The sequence below is a fragment of the Daphnia magna genome, unplaced genomic scaffold (genome assembly GCF_020631705.1).
Source record: "Daphnia magna isolate NIES unplaced genomic scaffold, ASM2063170v1.1 Dm_contigs021, whole genome shotgun sequence".
NCBI lineage: Eukaryota > Metazoa > Arthropoda > Branchiopoda > Diplostraca > Daphniidae > Daphnia > Daphnia magna.
Window position 1 is genome coordinate 1198505 of NW_025533118.1, and position 26060 is coordinate 1224564.

General features: G+C 35.9%; 1 protein-coding gene and 1 pseudogene across 9 annotated transcripts; one reads left to right on the plus strand and one right to left on the minus strand.

Annotated features, from left to right (window-relative positions):
• The first annotated feature begins 644 nt into the window (after positions 1–644).
• LOC116922294 lies at positions 645–25954 on the plus strand. Of its 9 annotated transcripts, none has more exons than XR_006652562.1 (7): positions 6407–6564; positions 6661–7129; positions 24714–24927; positions 25002–25251; positions 25334–25536; positions 25596–25662; positions 25824–25954. XR_006652562.1 is itself a non-coding variant. In XM_045180649.1 (6 exons), exons 2-6 carry the CDS (start codon positions 6551–6553, stop codon positions 25518–25520), a joined length of 1134 nt encoding a protein of 377 aa, XP_045036584.1. In that variant the 5' UTR covers positions 2992–6383; positions 6481–6550; the 3' UTR covers positions 25521–25954. The 9 variants fall into 9 exon arrangements, 6 of the variants coding, with proteins under 6 accessions (XP_045036585.1, XP_045036584.1, XP_045036586.1 ...); XR_006652563.1 differs by having other exon boundaries at positions 25611–25662; XM_045180649.1 differs by adding an exon at positions 2992–6383 and having other exon boundaries at positions 6481–6564; positions 25334–25954.
• LOC116922295 lies at positions 15415–17473 on the minus strand (annotated as a pseudogene).
• Positions 25955–26060: the final 106 nt, after the last annotated feature.

Sequence of the window (26060 nt, forward strand, 5' to 3'; positions counted from 1 at the left end):
ATTTACAGTAAGTGACTAGGAAAACTCGTTTTAAGTAAGAAAATTGCAAATTTAGTAGATTTCCGACCTACTTAATCAATCAGTAGGAAATTTCCTACTGAAATACTTACATTAAAGTAGTTTACCGCTGCTGTGTGGCAATCTCTGAAGCGAGGATACTGCAGAAGAATCTGGGTATAGTAGTCCATTGTCCTTGAGAAATTTGATGCTGTCTGTAATTATACAGTTCACCATCATTTGGTTCAACCACACCCATTCTCCTCTGAATTTTTAACTTAATTTGCTTTGATTTCAATTACTATTTGACCACGATGTGGCATACGATTACGCAATCTTGTTACGTCATTCTTAAATGAAATGAATGAAGAAAAAGTTTTTCTGATTCAGTTATTAACAAGCCGGAATAACGTTAAATTCCATGCCAATGCAATAAAGAGTGTAGCTTAATTCTCAGTCTTTGTTTTTACACGTAGTAACTAATACAGTTGCGTAACAGTACGCCGCATCGTGGTAAAATATTAAATTATGTTAAAAAGAAAAGTTAAGTAAGTATGGAAGGAGAGATAGGGTGTAAGAAAAAAAAACTTGACAAAAAGGTATCTCAACCTCTACCATGGGCTCATATCATCCGCTATACACAGTAGGCTATAAATGCGGTTTTTTTAGCTAAACGTAAAGAAACTTGCAGCCATGACTGTAAGTGGGAGATACTTAAATATTTATATTCCATTTCCGTGAGCTTCTTCACAAGCAGCAGTTCAAATTTGGCAGACTTCGCATTGATCAGCTTACAAAAGTTACTTGTGGTTCTCATCTTTTAATTGCACAAAGTTTGTTTTCTTTTTAAAACACTTTAAATGTCTTACTTTTTTAAAAATGCACTTTTTGTACCATTTCAATTTTTAAAATCATTTTTTTAAGGTTTTAACACAGGCTAAGATAGCATAACTTTGTAACTATTAATATGGTTGTATTGTTTCATGGTTAACGATGTTCTTAAATGAAGAAACTCTGAATCTTTAAGAGGGATTGGCAAGCGCAAGACGATTGCGTTGTGTAAATAATAGGTTACATTGTAAAGCAAGAAAACTTAAACAAAATCATTATTTCTGAAAGAAATTACCTTTCAGATATTCAGGGCACGATAGGAAATAAAAATTTTGATTTTAGAAAAAAATTTACGTTGGACACTCTTGGAAACTTGAATTTTGACGAGAGTGCGACTTTTCGTCTGGGGGCAAGCAGCCCATTTTAAAATTCCCAGTGTTCTATCGAATAAAACTTTCGAATAAAATTTCGAATAGAATAACGCAAAAATTCTAATATTTATTCGTTATTCCTTAAATGCAAATTTTTCTTATTCTCTCCAAAAAGGGATGCCTAGGAAACGGTAGACATACAAAAGTGGTCAAGCGCGTTTTCTATCACATTGTTCTGAAAAAAAGCAGACAATTTGTCTGGAAAAGGGGTTTATCGTTAATTCGTCTTCACAATCCCTCTGAAGGTCACTCATATTGCACTCAAAGGGAAAAAAAGCGTTCTATCGTCTGACTTTTTGCAAACGCCAGACACCTACATCATGCAACCACTCACTACTTCTATACCACGACCATGGTAGCCTAAAATAGCATGGTAGGCGTACTCCTGTAGCTCTTCCCACAAAAATTAGGCCAGATCTTGATATTCCGTAAATGGAAACGTTTAGGTCGAATGGGGCAGATTTAGCATGGGTTTATATGGGACTACCACGAATTAATAAATCCATCTTTAAGAAAAAAAATATATTACTAAAAAAATCTGATTTAAATGTAGAATTGCTTTCTTAATACAGCTCATTTTATTAAAATGATTGTTTTTATTTCTATATAATTATTAAAAATAAGAAAAAAGAATAGGTAGAATTAGGCGACAGCTTGATCTTTAAAAAAGGGGCGGTCCTTTGACTTGTTTATTTTATGCATCAAAAGCTTGTCAAATTGCAAAACCAAACTATGCAGAAATTAATAAAATTAAAAAATTACTTTAAAATTTTACCTCCACACAAGCCCCGCAGTTTGACAAGCATTCGAAGCATAACAAAATAAATGTCAAAGGACCGCCCCTTTTTAAAAAATCCTTTATATTGGTTGTAGTGCCACAAAATGTGCTGCTGTCGCCTAATTAGGCTTTTTCCTTTCTTAAATTTTTAGTAATTATTTAAAAATTTAAACACTTTTTAAATAAAATGAGCTGTATAAAGAAAACAATTCTACATATGAATCAGATTTTATTTTAGTAAAATTTTTTTTTTCTAAAAGTTGAATGAATTAATTTGTGGTAGATCCATATAACCCAAAGCAAAATCTGCCCCATTCGACCTAAACGTTGCCATTTACGGAATATCATTTTTTGGTCCATATGCGCCCTCTCGAGTACGCCTACCATCTGCATCTATTCTATACCCTACAAATTTTGGCCCTACTGCTGTGGAAATGGCTTACAGGGCTAACAAGTTGTTGGAAGGCTTTGAAAAAGCCAATAGTGAAAACCTTCCTAAAGTAAATATTATTTATTAAATAAATTTATCATTTCGAAACTTGAACATTAAATTAAAAAAAATAGAAATAGCTAAGGTAAACACATATAGGAAGGAGAGCCTACCAAATTTGTGATTTCAGACAAAATTCGTCTGCACTTTGATCACAAATGAAGGACCGCCCACCAAACATGGTGGAAGGTTCGTTTTGAAAGGGGAGGGGCTTATCTCAACTTTAAATAATAATTTAAATTACTTAGAAGCTACTAAAAAAAAATACCACGCGACTCAGCATGAAAAACTGAGTATACCCATATATTTTTTACCGCATTTATTTTTGGTGCAACGACCCTATTTACTACTATTAAAATATATTTTTTCTCATAAGAAAAATACTGTTTAGTAGCTGAGATAATAGGCTACAGCCATATATTATTTTTATATTAAATTTTTAAGATTTTTTTTTAGGAGATAAAAAAAACCAAAAAGTGTATCAATTGCCCCACTCTCCCCTACGATTCACATTTTTTCAAATTTAATGCACATTTTTTGAACAAATAACCCCGAAATTCCTGGGCTACAAAGAGAAAGATATTTTCGAAGAAACGACGCAGGTATATTATTCATAAAAGTACAAACATACAGGAACGAAAAGAGGCAGGATGAAACTGATATACATCAAAATTCTTTAGTTCTAAGAGATTCTGAGCAATTTGAAAATAATCTGGTCTTTTCACAATTAGGAAAAACTGGACTATGTTTTCGAATAATACAGTTCGATAAATCTCACAAGTAAAGACAAATTTTCCGCAATGAAAAGCAATATTTAAAATCATACCAAATTTTGACTGGTTGAGATAATGAGGCCCAAAATTCATCTTTCTTTTACACTGTAAAACAGATACAATTGTTCCGGGGTCGATCATTTACTGTTTTCTAATTATATCAATTTAAATCAAGTTATTATTTTCAATTTCACAAATTCAATTTTTGATGAATCAGCGATGTTCAAAAACAGAATTTCAGCATGTAAAATATAATGTTACCCTTTTTTAAAAATTTCCGTTAAATTTTTCTATCACCTAACGGACTTTAATCGCATTTCAATATATATCTACTATTCACGCAAAAAATTTCGTTATTTTCAATTTCCCAAACTATTTAGGATAAATTTATAAAACTTTGCACAAATGTGCGCACGATAAACATCTTTGACTATGAATTTTTTTCAATCAAACTCTTTCACACAATTCTTCTAAATTAGGAATTGCAAACATGCCCTCCTGCCAACTAGCCCCACTCTCCCCTATTCTATTACTCTGGTAAAACTGTGGGAAAATGGAAAATGGTGACCTGCTCTAGTCGTGGGTGCCCTCATGTATCCAGCAAATCCAACCCGTACTCATATTTTAGTTTGCCTAAAGAGGAGAAAATGCTTTAGGTGTGGAAAAGAGCCATTCCTTTTGATTCTGAAATCAATAAACATACGAGAATATGTCATGTTTATATAAACAAAAATAATCAACTTTCCACAGTCCACGTAGTAGTGCGCAAAAACAAACAAATCCGAAAACGGGCTTTGCGGAAGCTGCACTAATTAAAAAAAAATAAAAGTGCGCTTTGTTGCTAAATTTCATTTATTATTTAAAAATAGTTCGAAATGCAGGACAGAGCCGCAAAAGATACCAAAAAATGCACCGTTCCCTGAACATAAATATATATATATTTTTCAGACTGTGAACTTAACCAGTTTTTGCTAAAAAACTGAAAACTTGAGTTCTTCCATAAGAGCCCACGTTAAAATTGTCATTTCGTTTGAAGCTACACCTCTGGGAGGGGCAACTTACGCCACGCTCTGTTTCAGTACAGTACTGTTCGTCGTTCCTCCTTCCATAGATCTGCGACAAGCAGCTGTTCGTATTTCGTGGTACAAAGCGCCTTCGTTGGCAAATCTCTTACACAGCAGCGGCTCCCTACTTATTGTTTCCTACTTAAGAGGTGCCAGGGTCTCTTACATGGCTTTGGATACTTAAATTCCGCACATACTTACACGAGATTCCCTACTTAAAAAAACCTGTTTCATGTAAGAATGTTGTAAGTAGTTAAGTAGGCTCAATAAAGGGTCTAGCCTACTTAAAATTCATTCGCATACTTTTTTTTCTATAGGGCAATTATATAATCTTTAGTAAAAAATTCAGCAAATGACTTCTATCATATCGAAATTTGTTGTGGTTATAAAGATATATCCATAAATGGGGTTCAGAAATGAAAAAAATATATCGCATACCGCGGGATCCGAACATCAGACCTTCTGAGTCGTATTCCGATGCTTTACCACTGAGCTACACTCGATGATATATAAGTTGCAAACATAGCTTAATATACTATAGAGGTCTGTTGGGTGATAGAAAAATTTTAAGAAAAATTTTTAAGAAATGGTATCATTTGATTTTACATGCTAAAATTCTGTAAACAAACACCACCGATTGATAAAATTTTTGAAGTTCATAGTTATAATTTGAATAAATTTATACTAATATTAATTTGATTAAATTAAATATCGTTTTCTTAGTTGAAATAGAAAAAGATAGAAAGAATAATGTTCAATTATCTACCGAAAATCATTACCTTTTTTAACAGTGCAACATTATAAACTTCCCGGTATTCCTGTGATGGAATTTGATGTGTTCAAAAAAAATTGTTGGATTTTCAGTTGACAGTTCATGAGTAGTGTTTGATCATTAAAATTCGTCAGAGTTACAAGATACTTGCAATTTTAACGACTTTGATTTAGTCAACCTGCTTCACTGTGCAAGGTACTTAACTAATAAAGAACTTAAATGGTATAAAAAGTACTTAAATTTGGGAAAACGATACTTAATTTTGATACAGCTTTTAAATGTAAGTATTAAAAATGGGTAAAGTATGTTTCACAAAACTTGAATAAAGATACTTAAATTAAAACATACTTATTTCGAATGTTTCATACTTAAAATGCCATTTACCATCTTATTTATAAGTGGGATGGTAAGTGTAAGTAGCATAACCACATATAAGTATTTGCAATTTACAGTAAGTGACTTGGAAAACTCGTTTTAAGTAAGAAAATTGCAAATTTAGTAGATTTCCGACCTACTTAATCAATCAGTAGGAAATTTCCTACTGAAATACTTACATTAAAGTAGGTTACCGCTGCTGTGTAAGTCTTTTATTACTATCTCTTTTTTTGTGTCCACAATTCTCACTCCCAACACCCTAGATCTATTGTCTTAGCCTACTGTAACTGTGAGCAAGGCTTTCTATGCGGTTGAGGCTATACCAAAGGCCGTCGACTGGCGGTCTGGAAGGTTCAACCAAGCCAGGAATACTCTGCAGGCCGTACTAGAATTCGTCATGGTCACCCGATCAGTATGGCATAAGCAGGCCCAGTTTCCAAAAATTAAATTTGTAAAAAATTAAATCAGCTTCGTATCCATGCCATACAACGATTTTTCCTAACTTTGCTAACTTTATAGTTGTACCTTAATCCAGTAAAAAATATAACACCACGATCGGTTCTGACATATTATTTCTGTTAATATTCACCCTGTTTTTGGTCTTTGCTAAATAAATTATTGAAAATGGTTAAGATAATGTCTAGAAAAAAAATCGAAAAAAATAAGACAACTTGCACCATGTCGGGGCTGAGTTGCCTCTGCCATAGGGGTAAGTTGGCTCCATGTATGTCTTTTGGGGAAAATAATGTATTGATAGTGCTAGAATTAAAAAATTTTCAAAGAAATCAAAATTATTTAAAATTAATTTTTGCTTCTGAGTTCTAGAGCATATGCCATTAAACGATAAAACTACAGTGGATTTAAAGATAAAGGTAAATTATTAGGTCAAAACATACAAATGCTTCATGTTCTAGTGTTAGATATTGAATTTACATGGGCCACTGGTGGCATGATTCGATACGATGACAGGTACAATTCACTCAGGCATCTTGCCAACTGCTGTCAAGCCAACTTGCCCCGAAATGGAGTTGTCTTAAAAATGTATCTTTTTAAGTAATTAAAATTGTATATTAAGGAAAGCTTATCATACTTTTAGAAAGAAGAAAGAATGTTTAATGTGAATGATATTTTTAAAAATATTTTATTAAGATATACTGAAGAGCACACTTTCAAGATGTTAGTTGGGATCGCTAGGAAAGAAACCGTCCTGCTTTGGATAATTCTCGCTCTATACAAGGATATTATTCCATCCCAAAGCCTTAAAACGCAACATGAATTGTCGCCACAAGAGCATTTTGAGTTGACATCGAATAATTCTGAAAGAAATCAATTTCTTAATCGACATTACTTCAACAAAAATATATGGGATTATCTAAATGAGTTCAGTCAACCTTACACCTCACATACAGCCAGCAGCGTCAGCTTCAATTCCAGCCGAGACATCGTAAAAATGAGTCATAATATATTGCGCAAAACCAATAAAAGGTATTTGCACACATACAAAATGGAGGACGTCGTGTGTTGTCTGGATTCTTTTCACGTTACAAAAAATCGTCGTTTTCACATCAGTTTTATCGGTGACTCTCTCACTCGCAACCAGTTTACGAATTTCATCTCGGTTCGTAATAATTATCATATGATTATGTGGGGAAAAAAGAAATCTGGGTGACAGTATCTTAACAGGAATAACTTTGCTATAATCTGTGAAAAACCATACAAATCAATAACATAATACGTTTTTATTGTGTGTAATCGGAAATCGGATTGAGCTAATGTTATCGCTTTTGCTAGTAGCTGTGTTTCTATACACCGCTCTAATTTCTTTGGTGGAGGTGCGCAAAGATAAATAGACCATCATTGTCAGAAAATAGAGACACTTCAAAATTTTGAAGTTCCCAATGTCTGGGCAATTGAAACCCTTCATCGTAGTCATTGGAACCAGGGTTTTCCCACAAGGAACTTTCCGTTATACAGGAACATACGATGTCTCGGTAACTACACAGCGGCGACTGAATACTTACAGTCGTGGCTGTACGTTTCTTTACGTGTAGCTCAAAAATCCGCCCTTTTACTGTGTATTGGCGGATGGTATATACCTATGGCAGAGGTTGAGATAGCTTATTTGTTCCATTCTTTTGTTTCTTTCCCCTACCCTTCCACCCATATTTACTTAATTGTTCTGCTTAACATCAATTACTATTTTAAAACGATGTGGCATACGGTAAGCAACCCTATTTAACGTGTTAACAATAACGACTTAGTATTAAGCTACACTCTGACTTACTTGGGCATGGAAATTAACGTTAAGTCCATCGTTTGACTGAATCAGAAAACGCCTTCTTTATTCATTTCTTTAGAGTGTGAGATAATAGGGCTACGTAATCGTATGACACATCGTGGTAAAATAGTAATTTTCGATAAAAGAAGGGTTAAGTAAATATGGGCGGAGGGGTAGGGTGTAAGAAAAAAAAAATAGAACAAATAAGGTATCTCAACCTCTGCCATAGGCACATTGGGGAGGGTGGAGCTAGTTGGTACTATTTTTTTAATTTCTTCTCTGGGTTCTTTAATTTTTCATATTTTGACACCCAAAACATTGTAAAAGAAAGCTCAGATAACCAGCTTTCTCGTGCTATTTTTTAATTTGATCTACGTTGAAGAATTCATATCGAAATTAACGTTCAAAAAGCTAAAAAAAATTTGCCTACATGCCCCACTAGCGGGGTAAGATGGCAGTGGTAGTGGGGTAAGTTGGCCCCATGTATTTCAAATACGGATTTCAGTGAAATGTTGATGTTGTAAACTAACTAGAATAACATTACAATAAACAAAAATCCTATAGTTTTTTAGAGTAGGAAACTCAGAAATAAGTTGTGATAACTTACATAAAGATTAATAGCCTTAAATGCAAAAAATAAAAAAATAATATACATAATTCAGGCAAACATTTCACAGGTGAACATCGTATAAAGTGAAAAACCTAAAAGGTGCTAAATTTTGGCCTCTAATGCATACCACTGTTCACCATAAGTCATATCTAGCAAAAATTCGACTTACAATTCCCTGACATTTTGACAGGCCATGTACTATACATATGCATGTATAATGCCTATGCCGACATGCCCCATGTTGCAATGTATCAACTTGCCCCAACCCGGGGTTTATTCAAATAAAAATTTTTATTACTCCTTTATAATTGATTAAAACAAATCCATTGTTACAGTTCAATAGAGGACACAATTTTCTATAAAAATTATATTTTATAAAAATTATATGCGTACCAAGAAAAGATAAAATTGATGAATACCAAGCACGCAACTATTGTGGATTTGACGCAAAAAATTTCGTTATTTTCTATTTCCTAAAATATTTGGGATAAATTTATAAAACTTTGCAAAAATGTGCGCACGATAAACATCTTTGACTATGAATTATTTCAATAAAACCTCTTTCACACAATTCTTCTAAATTAGGAATTGAAAACTTGCCCTCCTGCCAACTAGCCCCACTCTCCCCTACCATCCGCCAATACAAACTAAAAGGGCGGGTTTTTTAGCTACACGTAAAGAAACTTACAACCGCGACTGTATTTTCAGGATGGCCATGGAACTTTATATTTGCAGTCTCATACTCTACCGCTACGCCACATTAGTTATTAGTTAATAACCTAATTCAGCTAAAAATACGGGTAAGATAGGTAAGGTGATAAAAAATTTTCTGAAAAATTTTTGATATTACTAACATGTGATTTTGCAGCTAAAGTTTATAATACATTAAAAAGTAAAAATCGTACAAAATGTATTTTATAAAATTTAAGTAGCCTATTTTTAAGAGGGTAAACAAAATCACAAAAAATAGCCCAAAAAATTCTAAGCGTGGTTCTAAAACTCAGAAATTCCCTTAGATTAAATAACTGATTTGTAGTTATAGCTAGTAACTTACTTCAGGTAACTTGTCACAAAATAGGCTTATGTTTTTCAAAACGTAGTTAGCCTTATCGCTAAATTAGGTTTGGTTCCTTAAGATTAACAGAAAATTTTAAAAATGAAGACATTTTAGTCACCGATACTTGTGAGAAAGTGTTGTAACCAAATATAGGGTTTTTTCTAATATTGTCATTGAATATTAGTCAACCTAAAAATGGAGGCCATTATTTAACAGTGCAGCCGATGCATGAATTTTCGTACGATTGAAATGACTGATTGTATATGTTCATTTGAAATAAAAACCTGACCGATTGGGCACTTTCAAAGATTTGCCAGTTGTTAAACCGAGGTGACACCAGTTTGCCAAAAAATAGTAATAATAAGTATTAATAGGGAAAGTCCTAATAGTCTTGTATAAAATACAGTACCTATCAGAAGTCTTTGGAAGCCTGAGAGAACATAATGCAAAAATGCCGTTTTTGCGGTTCTCTCAGTGCTTCAATTTTCATCCAAATGATACTATTTTTTGTGTGTACGTTCTCACAAATAGTGAGAACGTTCGTAATTTTTTACAGAATTTTATTTTAATGGGAAGGGTGGGTAAAAATTCGATGAAAAAGTCTTTAGAAAGCTGACAGGACCTGATGCAAATGACGTCACTTTGGTTTTTTTTTTGCAAACAGCTAGGGCTACGAAGACGCAAAATGGCTTTTAAAAAATAGCTACGTTAGCTCTACCTGTAGCCTAATTTTCAAATTTTTTTGCTTTTATACAACGATTTTAGAGGTGGTTAAAAAACAAAATTATGGAAATCCCTTTTTTGCGGCATCAACCGGAGTTGCCGAATTCTTAGAAACCCTTTGTTTTTTTTCCTACAGTTTTACCAGAGCAATAGAATACTATGTATATTATACATAGTATTCTATTACTCTGGTATATATATATAGTATTCTATTGTATATATAGTATTCGCTTGCTCAAAATTGAAAATTAGGCTTCATTATTGGTATGCACAACGAATTTTCGTGGTTTTGACCAAAAAAAAATTCGTTGTTTTTACCCCCAAAATTTAGTGATAAAACGATTTTTCTGAAAATGTTTGTCTCCCACGTGACTTGAAAATGAGAACTTTTGATATTTAACCTAATGTCTTACCACTGCACCACCTTTGACATATTATGTACTATTTATCCCTGAGAGATTTACCTTGGTAAAGATGGAAGGCTATGCCGTGGTTATTGGGCCCCAAAATGTTTATTGTTCCCCAGGGGTTCCAGCCGGGTTTTGATTGGTTGAAAATTATTGTGCGTAAACAGGGGAGTTGTTCGTTTTCATTTATTTTTCATCTGATTCACCGTATTCAACTTCGTGCCAATGGGTTGTTTCTAAATATGTAGGTTTGTTTGTTAATTTTATATTTTTTTTTTTGGTCGGATTTCAAATTTCGGTCGTGAAAGTCGGGTTCTGATTGGTTGGTGGCAGGTTGGTGGATTTAGGGACCCTCCTGTGCCGCAGGTTTTCATTTTTTGGGTTAAATATTATTACAGTTGGATTCTCCATGTAAACTGTATGAAATAGGGTATTTTTTGTGATGAAAGGTTGGTTTGTTAATTTTTAATTTGTGTTGGTTTAGAAACGACGAGAGCGGCTGTCATTTGTCATTTGTTTTTAATGCTGTCATGGAGAGAAGCGGAAAACGTCAGGTTTTTCGACGGTTCAGCCTACGCAGCCCCACATAAATCTCGAAGGCCGACACCCAGTAGCGTTATTTAACATTGATATTACCTAATTCCTAAGAAATTTTATTCTTTTTAACAGTGATTTTCTAGTCCTACCTATTCCACAATTTGACGAGGTTTGCTTCTTTGAATTTTTCGTCGTTTTACAGAAAGAAAAACCTTTTGAAGCAACAACGAAAAATTTTTTGCTAACCAAATTTTCGTAGGCAAACGTATATTTTGGGTTGGTAATCCGACAAATTCGTTGCCAATCAAATTTTCGTAGGTTAGGAGAGAGTGGGGCTAGTTGGCAGGAGGGCAAGTAGTTTTTTTTTTTTTACCGGGCTCAGCTCCTATGGGGGAGTACTGCCCGGAATGTAGTTACCGAAAAACAGGGTGATTATGTTCAGAAATCATATGTCAGAACCGATCGTGGTGTAATATTTTTTACTGGGAGTACGTATTTTTTCCGGGGAGTACTGCCCGGAATGTATTTACCGATGACAGGACATTTATTTACAGAAATCATAAGTCAGAACTGATCGAGGTGTAAAATTTTTGGCTGGACTTAAGAACCAGTATATAGATGGGCAAATACGTTGAAATGGATAAATGGCTAATATAATTTTACAAATTTAATTTTGAAATTGGGCCTGTTTACGCCATACTGATCGGGTAGCCATGACGAGTTCTAATATGGCCTGCAGAGTCTTCCCGGCTTGGTTGCTTCGCCAGCCGACGGCCTCCGGTATAGCCTCAACCGCTAAGAAAGCGTTGGTCACAGTTACAGTATGCAAAGATAATAGTACTAGGGTGTTGGGAGTGGGAATTGTGAAGACAAAAAAGAGATAGTAATAAAGGAATCAAGAGATAGTGATAGTCAGTTTAATAGTTAAGCCTATTTGATTCCCTATATGCCCTATGACACTTTACCTCGTGAGTCACATGGACCTGGAGGAAGATCGATTGGCCCTGAATATACCAACAAGTCTTTTTTTCCCTTTCTGTATGCAAGACATGGGACGCTTTGTGTCAACGAAGGCGCTTTGTACTCTGGATAAACAAGCTCATTGCTCTCCAAATATCTGGGACCTTGGGTATGATTGCTAGACTTGGTGGCCAATCCACTGAGTTCGCTTGGCAAAATGACTGAAAAGCGACACGAGGCTGGTAAAACAAGGGACAGTGAAATAAAAAATGTTCCGTGGTTTCAACCGGCTGGCCGCACGTGCATGTAGGTGATATCGAAAATTTAAGCAGAATTGGTGGGAGTTTAGGAGTAATTGTCCCGAAACAATTTGGCTAACCTGGCCTGATGGAGGGTGGCTTGACTAAGCTTCCGCAGATTTAACGTCTGGAAAGAAAGACCGGGTAGTTGACACGGATGACGACTTTACCCATTCCAGATTCAAACTCTATAATATGTTGGCGAATTTCTTTCCGTGTGTTGAATGTGGATGGGAGAAAGTTCTCTGAGGAGCTACAACCACTTACTTCTGGGCAACACAGGAGCGACTGAATACTTAATTAAGAGTCTTTCAGTAGGAAAAAGCTACTGAAAAACTTAAGTATCTTAAAATGATACCTGATTTTGAAAAAGATACTTAAAATTTGGCTTACGCTACTGAAACCCAGTTTCATACCTATATCCTATCGATTTTAAGCATTGACACATTTTTTTAAGTACAACACATGACTTGTTAAGTATGACAAATATTAAAGTAGTACTCAAGAGTTTAAGTATTTAAAATATTAAAGTATTCTGCATAGCATACTGATGTATATGCTTATTAAGATTAACTAACAATTTTTAAATTAGGATTAATTAAAATTTAAAATTTATTTTAGACAATATCATTGGGACTTTGACTATTCATACTTATTACTATATTTTTGGAAACTGGTGTCACTTTGGTTTAACAACTGGCAAATCTTTGAAAGTGCCCAATCGGTCAGGTTTTTATTTCAAGCCAACATATACAATCAGTCATTTTAATCATATAAAATTCGTGCATCGACTGCACTGTTAAATAATGGCCTCCATTTTTAGGTAGACTAATATGCAATGACAATTTTAGAAAAAAAACCCTAGATTTGGTTACATCACGTTTTCACAAGTATCGGTGACTAAAACTTCTTCGTTTTTAAAACCATGTGTTCATCTTAAGGAACTCTCTAACAAATATGTCTGGAAAAAATTCCGAGTTTACATTTCGGTACATTTTTCCCGATATACTTGTCGGTTTTCACAGATTTTTCCGCCGGAATTCCTACAATATGATTTTTTAAAGGCTGAGAAAAAAATCCGATAATCAATCTTGGTATTTCGATTGAAGGACAAACATATCAGGGCGAGCTGGCGGTCGTAACAAAGAAAAATAAACGAAAGTGTTGCCAGAAGCCTTGCCTAATTACCTAACTGATTTTTTATCCTAGGTATGGGGGACATTTTTGTTTGTATTGTTTATGTAAAATGAAGGATTTAGTTAAGGAAAATGTTGTTTTCCCTTAGCTTTGGCCAATTTGTTATTCTAACAAATAAGGATTTTTTACGGCGGGCACAATTTTCAATTTTGGTCTCAAAATGAAGGGTGAGAGTGAGCGCAGTTGTTGATTTGCAATGTTTTTTCGACAATTCGACAATCGTAAAATCAATTTATTTGGAGCGTCAATGGTTGAAAATCTAATTCATATACATTAAATAACATCGGTTTTATACCGGTAAATACATTCCGGGCAGTACTCCCCCATAGGAGCTAAACCCAGTTTTTAAAAAATATACATAACATATAAGATTTTCAATTCTATAAAAAATTTTCCGAAATCTATTCTATCACCCTACACATGTCTCACAATGTACTGCATTCTGTAATGCACAATTATCGGTCAATGTGGCACAGTGGTAAAATATCATACTATTGAGCTAAAGCCAAATGGTAGCCTACTATGAATCCTGCAAATGCCAACAGATTAAAACTAAACGAATACTAGGTTGAAGGAGAGGAGAGGTAGGCTTTCAGTTTTAAACTATCGAAAAAAAAATTAAAAAGTTGTCATTACAAAAAAAAAATAATTAGAAATAAAAATTGTTAAGTTTACGTTATTCAATAACAATTCAAAAAATGTCTTAAGCGTTAATGATATTACAAAGTACTGTATGATGATGAAGAACGTCTGCACACATTTAGACAGACAGACCTTGAAAATACGAGAAAACAGTAAGGGTAGAAGGGGGTTACCAGACGTCTGGACCTTGACAACGAAAGGGGTGCATACACCCCTTCCCCCCAAATTTAGGAAAAGTAAAGGTAAACCGACAATAGCAATCGGATTAGCACTGTTTCTCCGATTTAAATTGTCGGTAAAAAATTGCCGACAATAAACTCTGGACGTTGATTAGCGGGTTATTTTTCGGTAAAATTCCCGACATATTTCTTAGAGAGAACCAGACTTAAATTTTGAAATAAGTATAACTTTTTTTTGGCAAACAAAAGCCCATTTCGTGACAAGTTACCTGAACTAAGGTACTAGTTATAACTACAAATCAATTATTGAATCTAAGGGATTTCTGGGTTTTAAAACCACGCTAGAATTTCTGGGTGATGATGTTGTTTAACTACTTAAATATATATTGTTTGCAGTCAATGGCTTCTTCTTCTTCTTCTGGAAACGAGGGCATGCCCTGCCGATTCCGTCGACCTTCCGTCCATAAAACCGTGTTGGCTCGAACTGCTTGATTTGTCATTATGCGCAAACTACTGCAGCCGACACAAAATTACTTAATACTTTAATGATTGTTGGGGATACTCCATCTTCACAGGGTGTGGCTTTGGGATTAAGGGAGTCAACAGGGGCTTCAAGCTCCCTTTCTTTGACTGGGGGATAATGAGAAGAACTAACTGTGTCGATGTAGGTTTCCACATCAGAAACCAATGTTGTGTGCATGGGAAGTGGTGTTTGTTCTTTCGTAAAGAAGTGGGCTGCACATCTCGCCAGGATGGGAAAAGTTTCCGAAACCAAGGCGCCATCAGTCAATATGGTGGTTGGTAGTTTCTCGCTGGAAGTTTTTCCCGATAGGGTTTTTAGTGCCAAGAAGAGCTCTTTTCCTGTCGGATTTGTCTTGCATAATTGCTGCCATGCTAGCCCTTTTGCCCGGCGTAACTCCCTCTGGTAATTGGCTTTAGTGGTCGAGTAAATGACTTTGTTGTTGTACGTTTTCTCACGAGACCAGAGTTTTGAAAGCTCGTCTTGTTCTGTTGCGCATAGCACTCAGCTCTTTGCTCCACCATGGAATAATACGAGGTTAAACCATGTAGTCTTGATGTAAAGAACTGCGAGCTTCCTGGACGGTGGAATTTGCCAGGTTTTTAATGAGAATTTCTACATTAGTCTTTACTGGAAAGGGGAGAAGGTTTTGAGACTGCACGCTTGGTAATAGGGTTTCCCGAAAGCGTTCTACATCATTGCGGGATATATGTGAAACTCTGGGTGAGAACTTAGCTGAAGACGGCCTGTCAGAAATGTGTAAGAGAGTGCGTGATATTTGAAAATAAATACACGGGTGATCAGACATAGAGGGAATAGTTTGGAAAAACCATCGAGGCACTAAAATCTTGTCCCCCGCAAGCGTAATATCCAGGAAGGATGTACCGACAGTGACAAAGTAAAGTTGTGCGACAGAGCGATTTAAAAGGCTGAGGATTTGATTATAGATGAGCGATTTGATTTCTGAACCCTTTTTATTTGTGATCTTGCTGTTCCACAGTTTGATCATGGCATTGGAGTCAACGGCAACGATTGACGATGTAGTGAGAAGCTCGCTAAGATCAGAGCGATTTTAACCAAACGGCTCCTGAGTTAGGATAACATCTAAATTATTTTCTAAGATCGCTTTAGCCAAGGAATCTGAGGCGTCCTTAGAATGACGAAGATTGACCTGGAGGCAAGTGAAGAGACGATTGAGGGCAGGCCGGGTGGAGCACATCAATCTCTTTCAATTCGGGCTCTGTATCTTGCCACGGCTTTCATCTGGACTTGACAAAAACGTTCGCCAGACTGATGATTGCCAGAACAATTGATGCATTTTCTCTCCTGACTATTGGATTCTCTGGTGAGTTGGGTACCGGCACATTTACCACAGCTGGGTTTTTTGGCCCGACAGAAGGGTTTCACGTAGCCATATCCCTGGCAGAGAAAAACAAGGATGGACCTCTCGAACCAGCAACACTTCAACCACGCGTTCAGAAATATTGATAAAATCAATCTCTCCGCCAAGCAGTACCGAATCTCTAGGGGCCTTACAATTAAACAGGATCTTCATTTGACCACTAGACGAGTCAGGCTTGGCATACAATTGACTCACAGACTCAACTTTTCCCTTTAGACCATAATTTCTAACCATTAATTCGTCTTTTAAGGTGGGTAGATAGCTTAGGTCTACGAAGAGTGCTACCAAAGGGTACAATTTGCGAGGATGAGAAACCGAATTAAAGAAACTTTTACGGTTTGGTCCCTCTTTGGATTCCATGATGGATTTTGCTCGTTCCAGGTCCGCTGGGTCGTTGACTCGGACTTAGATGTTGTTGTCCTTTTGCCTGACCGATGATGGAACAGGACCACCAGCACTGGATTCCAGCAGTTTTTCCATTTCAGCTAGGGAAATTCAGTCAACTGGTGCTGCACCAGCTGCATAGCTGGCTACCAGTACCGGGGCTTGCTGGACCTTAGTTGCTTGAGCGTAGGATGGTTCGGGCACGTGATGCAGATCCTCAGTGAGTGGAAAAACGGGGGGTTTAAGTGCTGACGGACGAACTGGTCAGTCATAGCGTCCGCATTGGCCAGCTTAAAGTCGACCAAATTGGCTTCGAGCTGGATGACCCGTTCCTGCTGGAATTTAATATACTCGATTGCAGTTAGGAGTTTTACGCTATATCCTCCTTGTTCAGCGAGTCGAGAAGTGTGAGGACCTTACACTCCATGATGCTGGAAAGGTCTTCGTAACGGATTTTTTTTGGTTCAGTTTTTTCTTCCTCGAGACTGCTGTCCGCTGACAGAGGCCGTTTGGTGTGGTTTCTTCCGGTTGGCATGGCAAAAGTTTCGGGGTCTCCACCTGCGGCTATGGCACCTTGACTAAGACTGTTGATGATCTGAGCAGTCTTATTGCTGGCCATTTTCTAAAATCCGTGGAAGCGAGAGATTAAAGGAAACGCCGGTATTAACATGGCGTTTATGGGGGGAAATTGGTGTACCTAATCATGTGGACGATACTTTAGCGCCTTGGTTGTAACTCCTACAATTTTATCATGTAAAGATAACTTTTAGAATAATTTCTCTTCTTATAGAGGAAAAAAGAAAAAAAAATAGGGACCAATCAGTAAAAAGATATTCAAGTTTTCCTAATCTTAATAAGCATATACCATGCATGTATCCCGGGTAGGAATTTTATCTAGGTCCAATGTTGTTGCCGATACAGAATCGGCCATTGGTTCAGGATCAGAATCGCACATCGGCCCGGGTCATTTCCAACTTGAGTCGCCAAACCTTGTCCATTTCTGCTATGCCAATATTACACATGTATTTTGGTAGAACACCGGCAAGCAGTGTTGATCCGGGATTAATTTATCAATATTGGCATAACAGAAATGGACAAGGTTTGGCGACTCAAGTTGGAAATTACCCGGGCCGATGTGCGATTTCGATATGCAGCCAATAATGGCGCAAAACAACATTGTATCAATGTTAAAAATTGAACACCTAACCAATGTTATAAATTTATTTTGGTAGAACATTGGCGAGCAGTGTTTATCCGGGATAATTTTATCAGTAGTGGCATAACAGAAATGGACAAGGTTTGGCGACTCAAGTTGGAAATGACCCGGGCCGATGTGCGATTTCGATATGCAGCCAATAATGGCGCAAAACAACATTGGACCAACATTCAACATTCCAACATCAAAAATTAAATAGTAGCCTAAAACAAAACAATAGCTTTATTCATCGTAACATAAAGTAAAGACAGACCTAGCCGGATTTGCCGGATTTGAACCCTAGACCACTGTACAACAACTTTATCTTTCAGACGCTTTATCCACTTAGCTATTTCTATACATATCAAGAAATATGTTTTCCGGAGTAATTCCGGAATTTGGTTAAAAACTTAGAAAAAATTTCCCAGTGAAAACCAAAGTTAGTTTAAATTTAGTACGTGGTTACAGTTTTATTATTTTTACTGATTATAGATACTAATTTACACAACAATCATTTGATTTTCATGTTTAATCGTTAATTTAGACCAAACATTTCAAAAATACAACAAAAAATGTAATTAAGAATAACAAATTTAAAAAGCACAGCCGGGTAGGAAACAATACTGACCATTCTGTTTTCTTCATCCGATGTTGATTTTAGGTCGGTTCACATCGTAAATGCGTTATCAGTTACATGAGATTGGTCCATGGTTGGAAAAATATTGGAATGTGGTTTTCCAAAAACCAAATCAATTCCATCCTGGGCCATTCTTAGAAAGTTGAGTTTTAACGATGCATGTATCCCGCTACTAAACCAATGTCGATACAATTTCGAACCTTTGCTGTTGTTCGATATCGACTAGCCAATAATAATCCAATGTCCAAAACCCAAATTTCAACGATTTATATATCCCAATATTTATCCAATGTCAATACAATTTCGAATTTTTGATGCTGTTTGATATCGAAATGCCAATAGTACCCCAAAGTCAGAAATTCAAATTTAAACGATATATATATCCATATACTAATCCAATGTTGGTACCATTTCGAATTTTAGCTGCTGTTCGATATCAAAATGCCACTAGTACCCCAAAGTTAGAAACTCAAGTTTAAACGATATATATATCCATATACTAATCCAATGTTGGTACAATATCAAATTTTTGCTGCTGTTTAATATCGAAATGCCACTAGTACCCCAAAGTCAGAAACCGAAGCTTAAACGATACATATATCCATATACTAATCCAATGTTGGTACAATTTTGAAGTTTTGCTGCTGTTCGATATCAAAATGCCACTAGTACCCCATAGTTAGAAACTCAAGTTTAAACGATATATATATCCATATACTAATCCAATGCTGGTACAATTTCAAATTTTTGCTCTTGTTCGATATTGATTAGCCAACAGTAAACCAATGTCAGAAATCGATGTTTATCTCCCGATACTAATCTAATGTTGAAACAATTTCGAATTTTTGCTGTTGATCGATATCAATTTGACAATACTAAACCAAAATTAGGAAAAAAAGATTAAATGATCTATATATTTCGATACTAATCCAATGTCGATACAATTTCAAATTTATGTTATTGTTCGATATATACCCGGGCAGGAAACAACATTCGCCAAAACTAATCCGATGTTCGTATAGGCTTGGATTGATACACAAAAATACAAGCTTTCTATTGGCAAGCCAATGCTCGGCCAATGATGGAATTCTGCACTTATATCAGTTATCGAATGACGAGACTAGGTAACATCGTAGGACCTATGTTAAAAATTCCTCACTAAAATTAAACCCGGTTCCAAAAACCAGTTCCAAACACAGGGTGTTTACCGTTCCCCGACTTCTACCCCAAAACTATACATATATACATACATACCAATAATATTATCGTTAAACAACAACAAAAATTCGTATCGCATCGACATTTGGTTGGTATCGTGGTATAAAGATCGTTTAATCTTGTTTGTCCAATATTGGCTTATAATTGGCTAATCGATATCGATCAAGAGCAAAAAATTGAAATTATACCAACATTGGATTAGTATATGGATATATAAATCGTTTAAACTTCGCTTTCTGACTTTGGGATACTATTGGCATTTCGATATCGAACAAGAGCAAAAATTTGAAATTGTACCAACATTGGATTAGTATATTGATATATAAATCGTTTAAACTTGGGTTTTTGACTTTGAAATACTATTGACCTTTCGATATCGAACAAGAGCAAAAATTTTAAATTGTACCAACATTGGATTTGTATAGGGATATATGAATCGTTTAAACTTCGGTTTCTGACTTTGTGGTATTAGTGGCATTTCGATATCGATCAGCAGCAAAAATTCGAAATTGTACCAGCATTGGATTAGTATATGGATATATATATCGTTTAAACTTGAGTTTCTAACTATGGGGTACTAGTGGCATTTTGATAACGAACAGCAGCAAAACTTCAAAATTGTACCAACATTGGATTAGTATATGGATATATGTATCGTCTAAGCTTCGGTTTCTGACTTTGGGGTACTAGTGGCATTTCGATATCAAACAGCAGCAAAAATTTGATATTGTACCAACATTGGATTAGTATATGGATATATATATCGTTTAAACTTGAGTTTCTAACTTTGGGGTACTAGTGGCATTTCGATATCGAACAGCAGCAAAAATTCGAAATTGTATTGACATTGGATAAATATTGGGATATATACATCGTTGAAATTTGTGTTTTGGACATTGGGTTATTATTCGCTAGTCGATATCGAACAACAGCAAAGGTTCGAAATTGTATCTACATTGGTTTAGTAGCGGGATACATGCATCGTTAAAAATCAACTTTCTAAGAATGGCCCAGGATGGATTTGAGTTGGTTTTTGAAAAACCACATTCCAATATTTTTCCAACCATGGACCAATCTCATGTAACTTATAACGCATTTACGACGTGAACCGACCTAAAATCAACATTGGATTAAGAATGGTCAGTATTGTTTCCTACCCGGGTATGCTACGCAGGATACTTTAATATTTTAAATACTTAAAAAGCCTTTTGTAATACTTAAAAAAATCTGTCATTTCTTTAAATCGATAAGATAGGTATGGAACTGGGGTTCAGTAGAGGAAGCCAAATTTTAAGTATCTCTTTCCAAAATCAGGTATCATTTAAGGATGCCTAATTTTTTCAGTAGCATTTTCCTACTAAAGACCCTTAATTAAGTATTCAGTCGCTGCTGTGTATGACTTTAAAGCTAAAATTTACTTTTTAACTGCTAATTATCATGTAACATGATTTTGTAAAGTTAAATTGTGTATTTTTTTGGATATTTATAAAATAAGTAGATAAAAAAATAAAACCTGAAAAATTCTACGCGTGGTTCTAAAATACAAAAATACCTTACATTAACTAACTGATATGTAGGGGAGGGTGGGGCTAGTTGGTACTATTTTTTTATTTTTTTATTTCGTTTCTTTAGTTTATCATATTTCAAAATCCGGAAATATGTAAAAGAAAGTACAGATAACCAGCTTTCTTGTGCTATTTTTTAATTTGATCTATGTTAAAGAATTCATATTGAAAAAAATGGTCAACAAGCAAAGAAAAATAGTCTACATGCCCCTCTAACGGGGTAAGTTGGCAGTGGTAGTTGGGTAAGTAGGCCCCATGTGTTTCAAATGGGAATTTCAGTCAAATGTTGATGTTGTAAACAAACTAGAATAACATCACAATAAAGACAATCTATAGTTATTTCAGAGTGGGAAACTAAGAAATCAGTTGTGATAGCTTACATAAAGATTAAAAGCCTTAAACGAAAAAAATTATAAAATTATATAGATATGCAAGTATAATGCATATGCTGATATGCCCCATTTTGCAATATATCAACTTGCCCCAACCCGGGGTTTATTCAAAAAACAATGTTTATTACTCATTTATAATTGATTAAAACACATCCATTGTTACACTTCAATAGAGGACAAAATTTTTTATAATACTTATATTTTTGGGTTTGACGGGCAGATAGGAGGTCGACGGGCGGAAACTGTGAGGGATTAAATTGCAATAGGCAGCATCTAAGTCGACGGGCAGAGACTGTGAGTGAGTCGACGGACAAATACATTTGAAATTTTTGCGGGAAGTGAGTAAGTCGACGGGCAGATACAGAGATTGAGTTGACGGGAGGGGGCTATGAGGAGGACTGGCAAAGGCAAAGATAGGTTCGACGGGCAACTACAGCGGGCGTTTTTACGGACAGAGAGTGCGTTGACGGGCAGAGAGGATGTTAACGGACAGAGGCGGTGAGTGATATGACGAGCAAAGGCAGTAAGTAGATCGACGGGCAGAGGCAAAGAGTGGGTAGGTGGGCAGATGCAAAGACCGGGTCGACGGGAAGAAACTATGAAGGGGAGGACGGGCAAAGCCAACGAAAAATCTCCCGAGCAACTTAATTGGGCATTTTGGTGGGCGGTGAGTGAGTTGACGGGCAGAGGTAAAAGGTGGCTTGAAAGGGCAGCCTCAGCGTGGAATTTGGTGGCCAGGGAGTGGGTCGACGGGCTGAGATTGTGAAAAGGAAAAATGGGCAGGGGCAAAGATAGAGTTGACGGGCAAGTTCAGTGGCATTTTTGCGGGCGTTAAGTGGGTCGACGGGCAGAAACTGTGATAAAAAAGGCGGTAAAAAGCAACGCTAGGGTCGATTGTCCACAACAGTGGGCATTTTGGTGGACATAGATTGGTCGTCGGGCAGAAAGGGTGTTAACGGGCAGAGACTGTGAGAAGGCAGACGGAAAGAGGCAAAAAGTGGGCTACGGCGGGTGTTTTGGCCGTTAATGAGTGGATCGACGGGCAGAGACTGTGACGGGGAGGGCACACAGAGGCAACAACAGGGATGACGGTCCATTCACAGCAGCGACTGAATACTTAATTAAGGGTCTTTCAGTAGGAAAAAGCTACTGAAAAAATTAAGTATCCTTAAAAGATACCTGATTTTGAAAAAAGATACTTAAAATTTCAATTCCCCTACTGAAACCCAATTTCATACTTATCCTATCGATTTTAAGCATTGAAAAATTTTTTTAAGTATGACAAAATGCTTTTTAAGTATTTAAAATATTAAAGTATCCTGCGTAGCATACTGAATTACTGATGTATATATGCTTATTAGGATTAACTAACAATCTTTAAATTAGGATTAATTAATATTTTAAAATGATATTATACAATAATATTAGGACTTTGGCTATTAATACGTATTATTACAATAATTTGGCAAACTGATGTCACCTTGGTTTAACAACTGGCAAATCTTTGAAAGTGCCCAATCGGTCAGGTTTTGATTTCAAGTCAACATATACAATCAGTCATTTTAATCATATGAAATGCATTGACTGCACTGTTAAATAATGGCCTCTATTGTTAGGTAGACTAGGTCTAATATGCAATGACAATTTTACAAAAACCCTAAATTTGGTTACATCACCTTTTCACAAGTATCGGTGACTAAAATTTCTTCGTTCTCAAAACCATGTGTTAATCTTAAGGAACCAAACTTAAATTTAGCAATAAGGCTAACTATTTTTTGGCAAAAAAAAGCCCATCATATGACAGGTTGCCTACTAGTTATAACTACAAATCAGTTATTTAATCTAAGGGATTTCTGGGTTTTTGAACCACGCTTAAAATTTTTTTATGTTAATTTTCTTTAATTTCTGAAATATATGCCACTTAAATTTTATGAAATACATTTTGTACGATCATGACTTTTCAATGTATTAAAAACTTTAGCTGGTTAGCTGCAAAATCACATGTTTGTAAATGTATCAAAAAAATTTCCGAAAATTTTCAATCACTTTTTCTATCTTATGACGACTTTTAGCTAAATTAGTTAGATAGTTAATAACTGATGTGGCGCAGCGGTAGAGTATAAGACAGCGAATCTAAGGGTCCATGGTTCAAATCCTAGCACGGCCAACTCTTTTTTCCAAAAATTAACCTCAAGTTACTGAATTTTTCAGTAGTCTTAAAGAATTAAGTATCTTATAGAAATTAAGTACGAAAAAAAATCTAGTAGGCTGGCCTTTTTTAAGTATCAAAAATTAAGTATTTTGTCGCTGCTGTGTTCTAGTGGGCGTTTTAGTGGACAGAGATAAGACTGATGGATAGAGACGGTGAGGGATTAGACGGGCAGAGACTGTGAACGCTTAAACGGGAGAAGCAACGATTTGGTCGACGGGCAGCTACAGTAGGCGTTTTGGAAGACAAAATGGTTTGACGTGCAGAGACTATGAGAGGGGGGACGGGCAACTAAAGTAAATGTTTTGGCTGGTAGGCCGCCAAAAAATAAGGAATGCAGAAAGCCTAAAGAGTCGACAGGCAAATATTTGGCGTGGGCCGTTTGGCAGACTCAAATGGCAAAAAATAAATAGAGTTAAAATTACGCTAGCACCACCTATCCCCCGGCCCTGGATGGGCCCAAAGTTACTAGTTTGCAATAAAGCTTTAAAACTTTGCACAAATGTGCGGACGATAAACATCTTTGATCACGTATTATTTCAATAAAATCTCTTGCACACAATTCTTCGAAATTAAGAATTTCATACTTGCTCTCCTGCCAACTATAGCCCCACCTTCGCCTACCTGAAATTTAGCAATCACTTTGTACAGTGCACGTTTTTCTAGCCGTTTTATATGATAGCTCTTCGACTTTCTCATAAACCTCTTCTAATCACATTAATTTAGCTGGTCTTTTTAAACGTTTAATAGAAGTAAACTTAAATCTTATACTTGTTCTTTGACATTTGCAGCTCATCCCAGATTATGATAGAAAATTAACTCATACTACGACAAGTGGAATGATGCAATCTAAATTTCACGAAGATAAGAGTATAAGCAGTAAAATTTTAGACGATCTTCTGGTTTCTTTTCGATGGCGGGCAATCATCAATGCTGAATTAATTGCCGATTTTAAGCTATGGGCTACATTGGAAGATTATCAAGTTCCCGACGTTGTATTTATAGGTGAGTGTTCTGTTATATAGCTTTACCATGCCAGCCTGCAATCCTAAATTTAACACCATGGCTACATACTTAAGGTTGCACCGCTCACAATATGCTGAAAAAACTATATAACTTGGATGAACAATCGTTTAATGAAACGATAGCACACGATTTATTGCCGGCACTGTCCGTTTACCTTATGGCTCATCCTAAAAAACAACTGTTTTGGATTATTCAAAATCCCACTGAAGATCTGTTAGGTCCCATAGTTTTTCCTTCATTTAATAACATCATTCACGTGAAAAAGATTCAGGATTATAACAACATCGTACGTCAAATTTTTAGGTAAATGATGCCATTTTTTCTCATTTCTCCCATTTTTCAAGTCTTCTTCAGTAGTTAATCAAATAAACCATGATTTTTCCAGTGGAACCCGGGTAGCCCTCTGGGATTCCATAAATCCCGTCATAGAGGAAAGCATACGTGCTTGTGCTCTTCAAAACTTTCAACGAGTGGACAATAGAGGATACCAGCTATGTGGCGATTTTCTTCACTCCGGACACCAAATATTGTCGATTGGAAGTCAGCTTATTTTAAATCACCTGTGTGATTAAACAACCCTGTTTCCAAGTATGGACTCCTTCGATAGAACTGAGACATCTCATAAACTACCCATTTATTGATCCCAGTTGAACCTCATCTAGAGAAATAAACTGAAGCTGGTCAAAATCCACGAGAGACGGAGACTTAACAGAGGTAGCAACCTTTCAATAATGAAAGAAACTGTACAATTTTTCTACAAAATTGCTTTGAACGAGCACCGGAGTACCAGAGCTAACAATCTTTAGTTTCTTATATTTTAACAAACCAATTTTGGAAATTGTCAATTTTGATTTTTAGAACAAATATTTTTTTAGGGGCGAGTGCGGCAAATTGAAAAAAAAACTACGTATTTGTTGTCCCTGCAACTAAAATACTGATTTAATTCAGCCAAAAGTGTAAAGAAATGTAGAAAATTATCTTACCTATACAACAATATTGTCACGTACACGAATCTATGGATGTCTGATGTATGGCCTGAGTGTGTGTGTATGCGTGTGTGTGTGTGTATGTCTGTAAGTACAGTACGTCTGAATGTACGGTACCTACCAGAA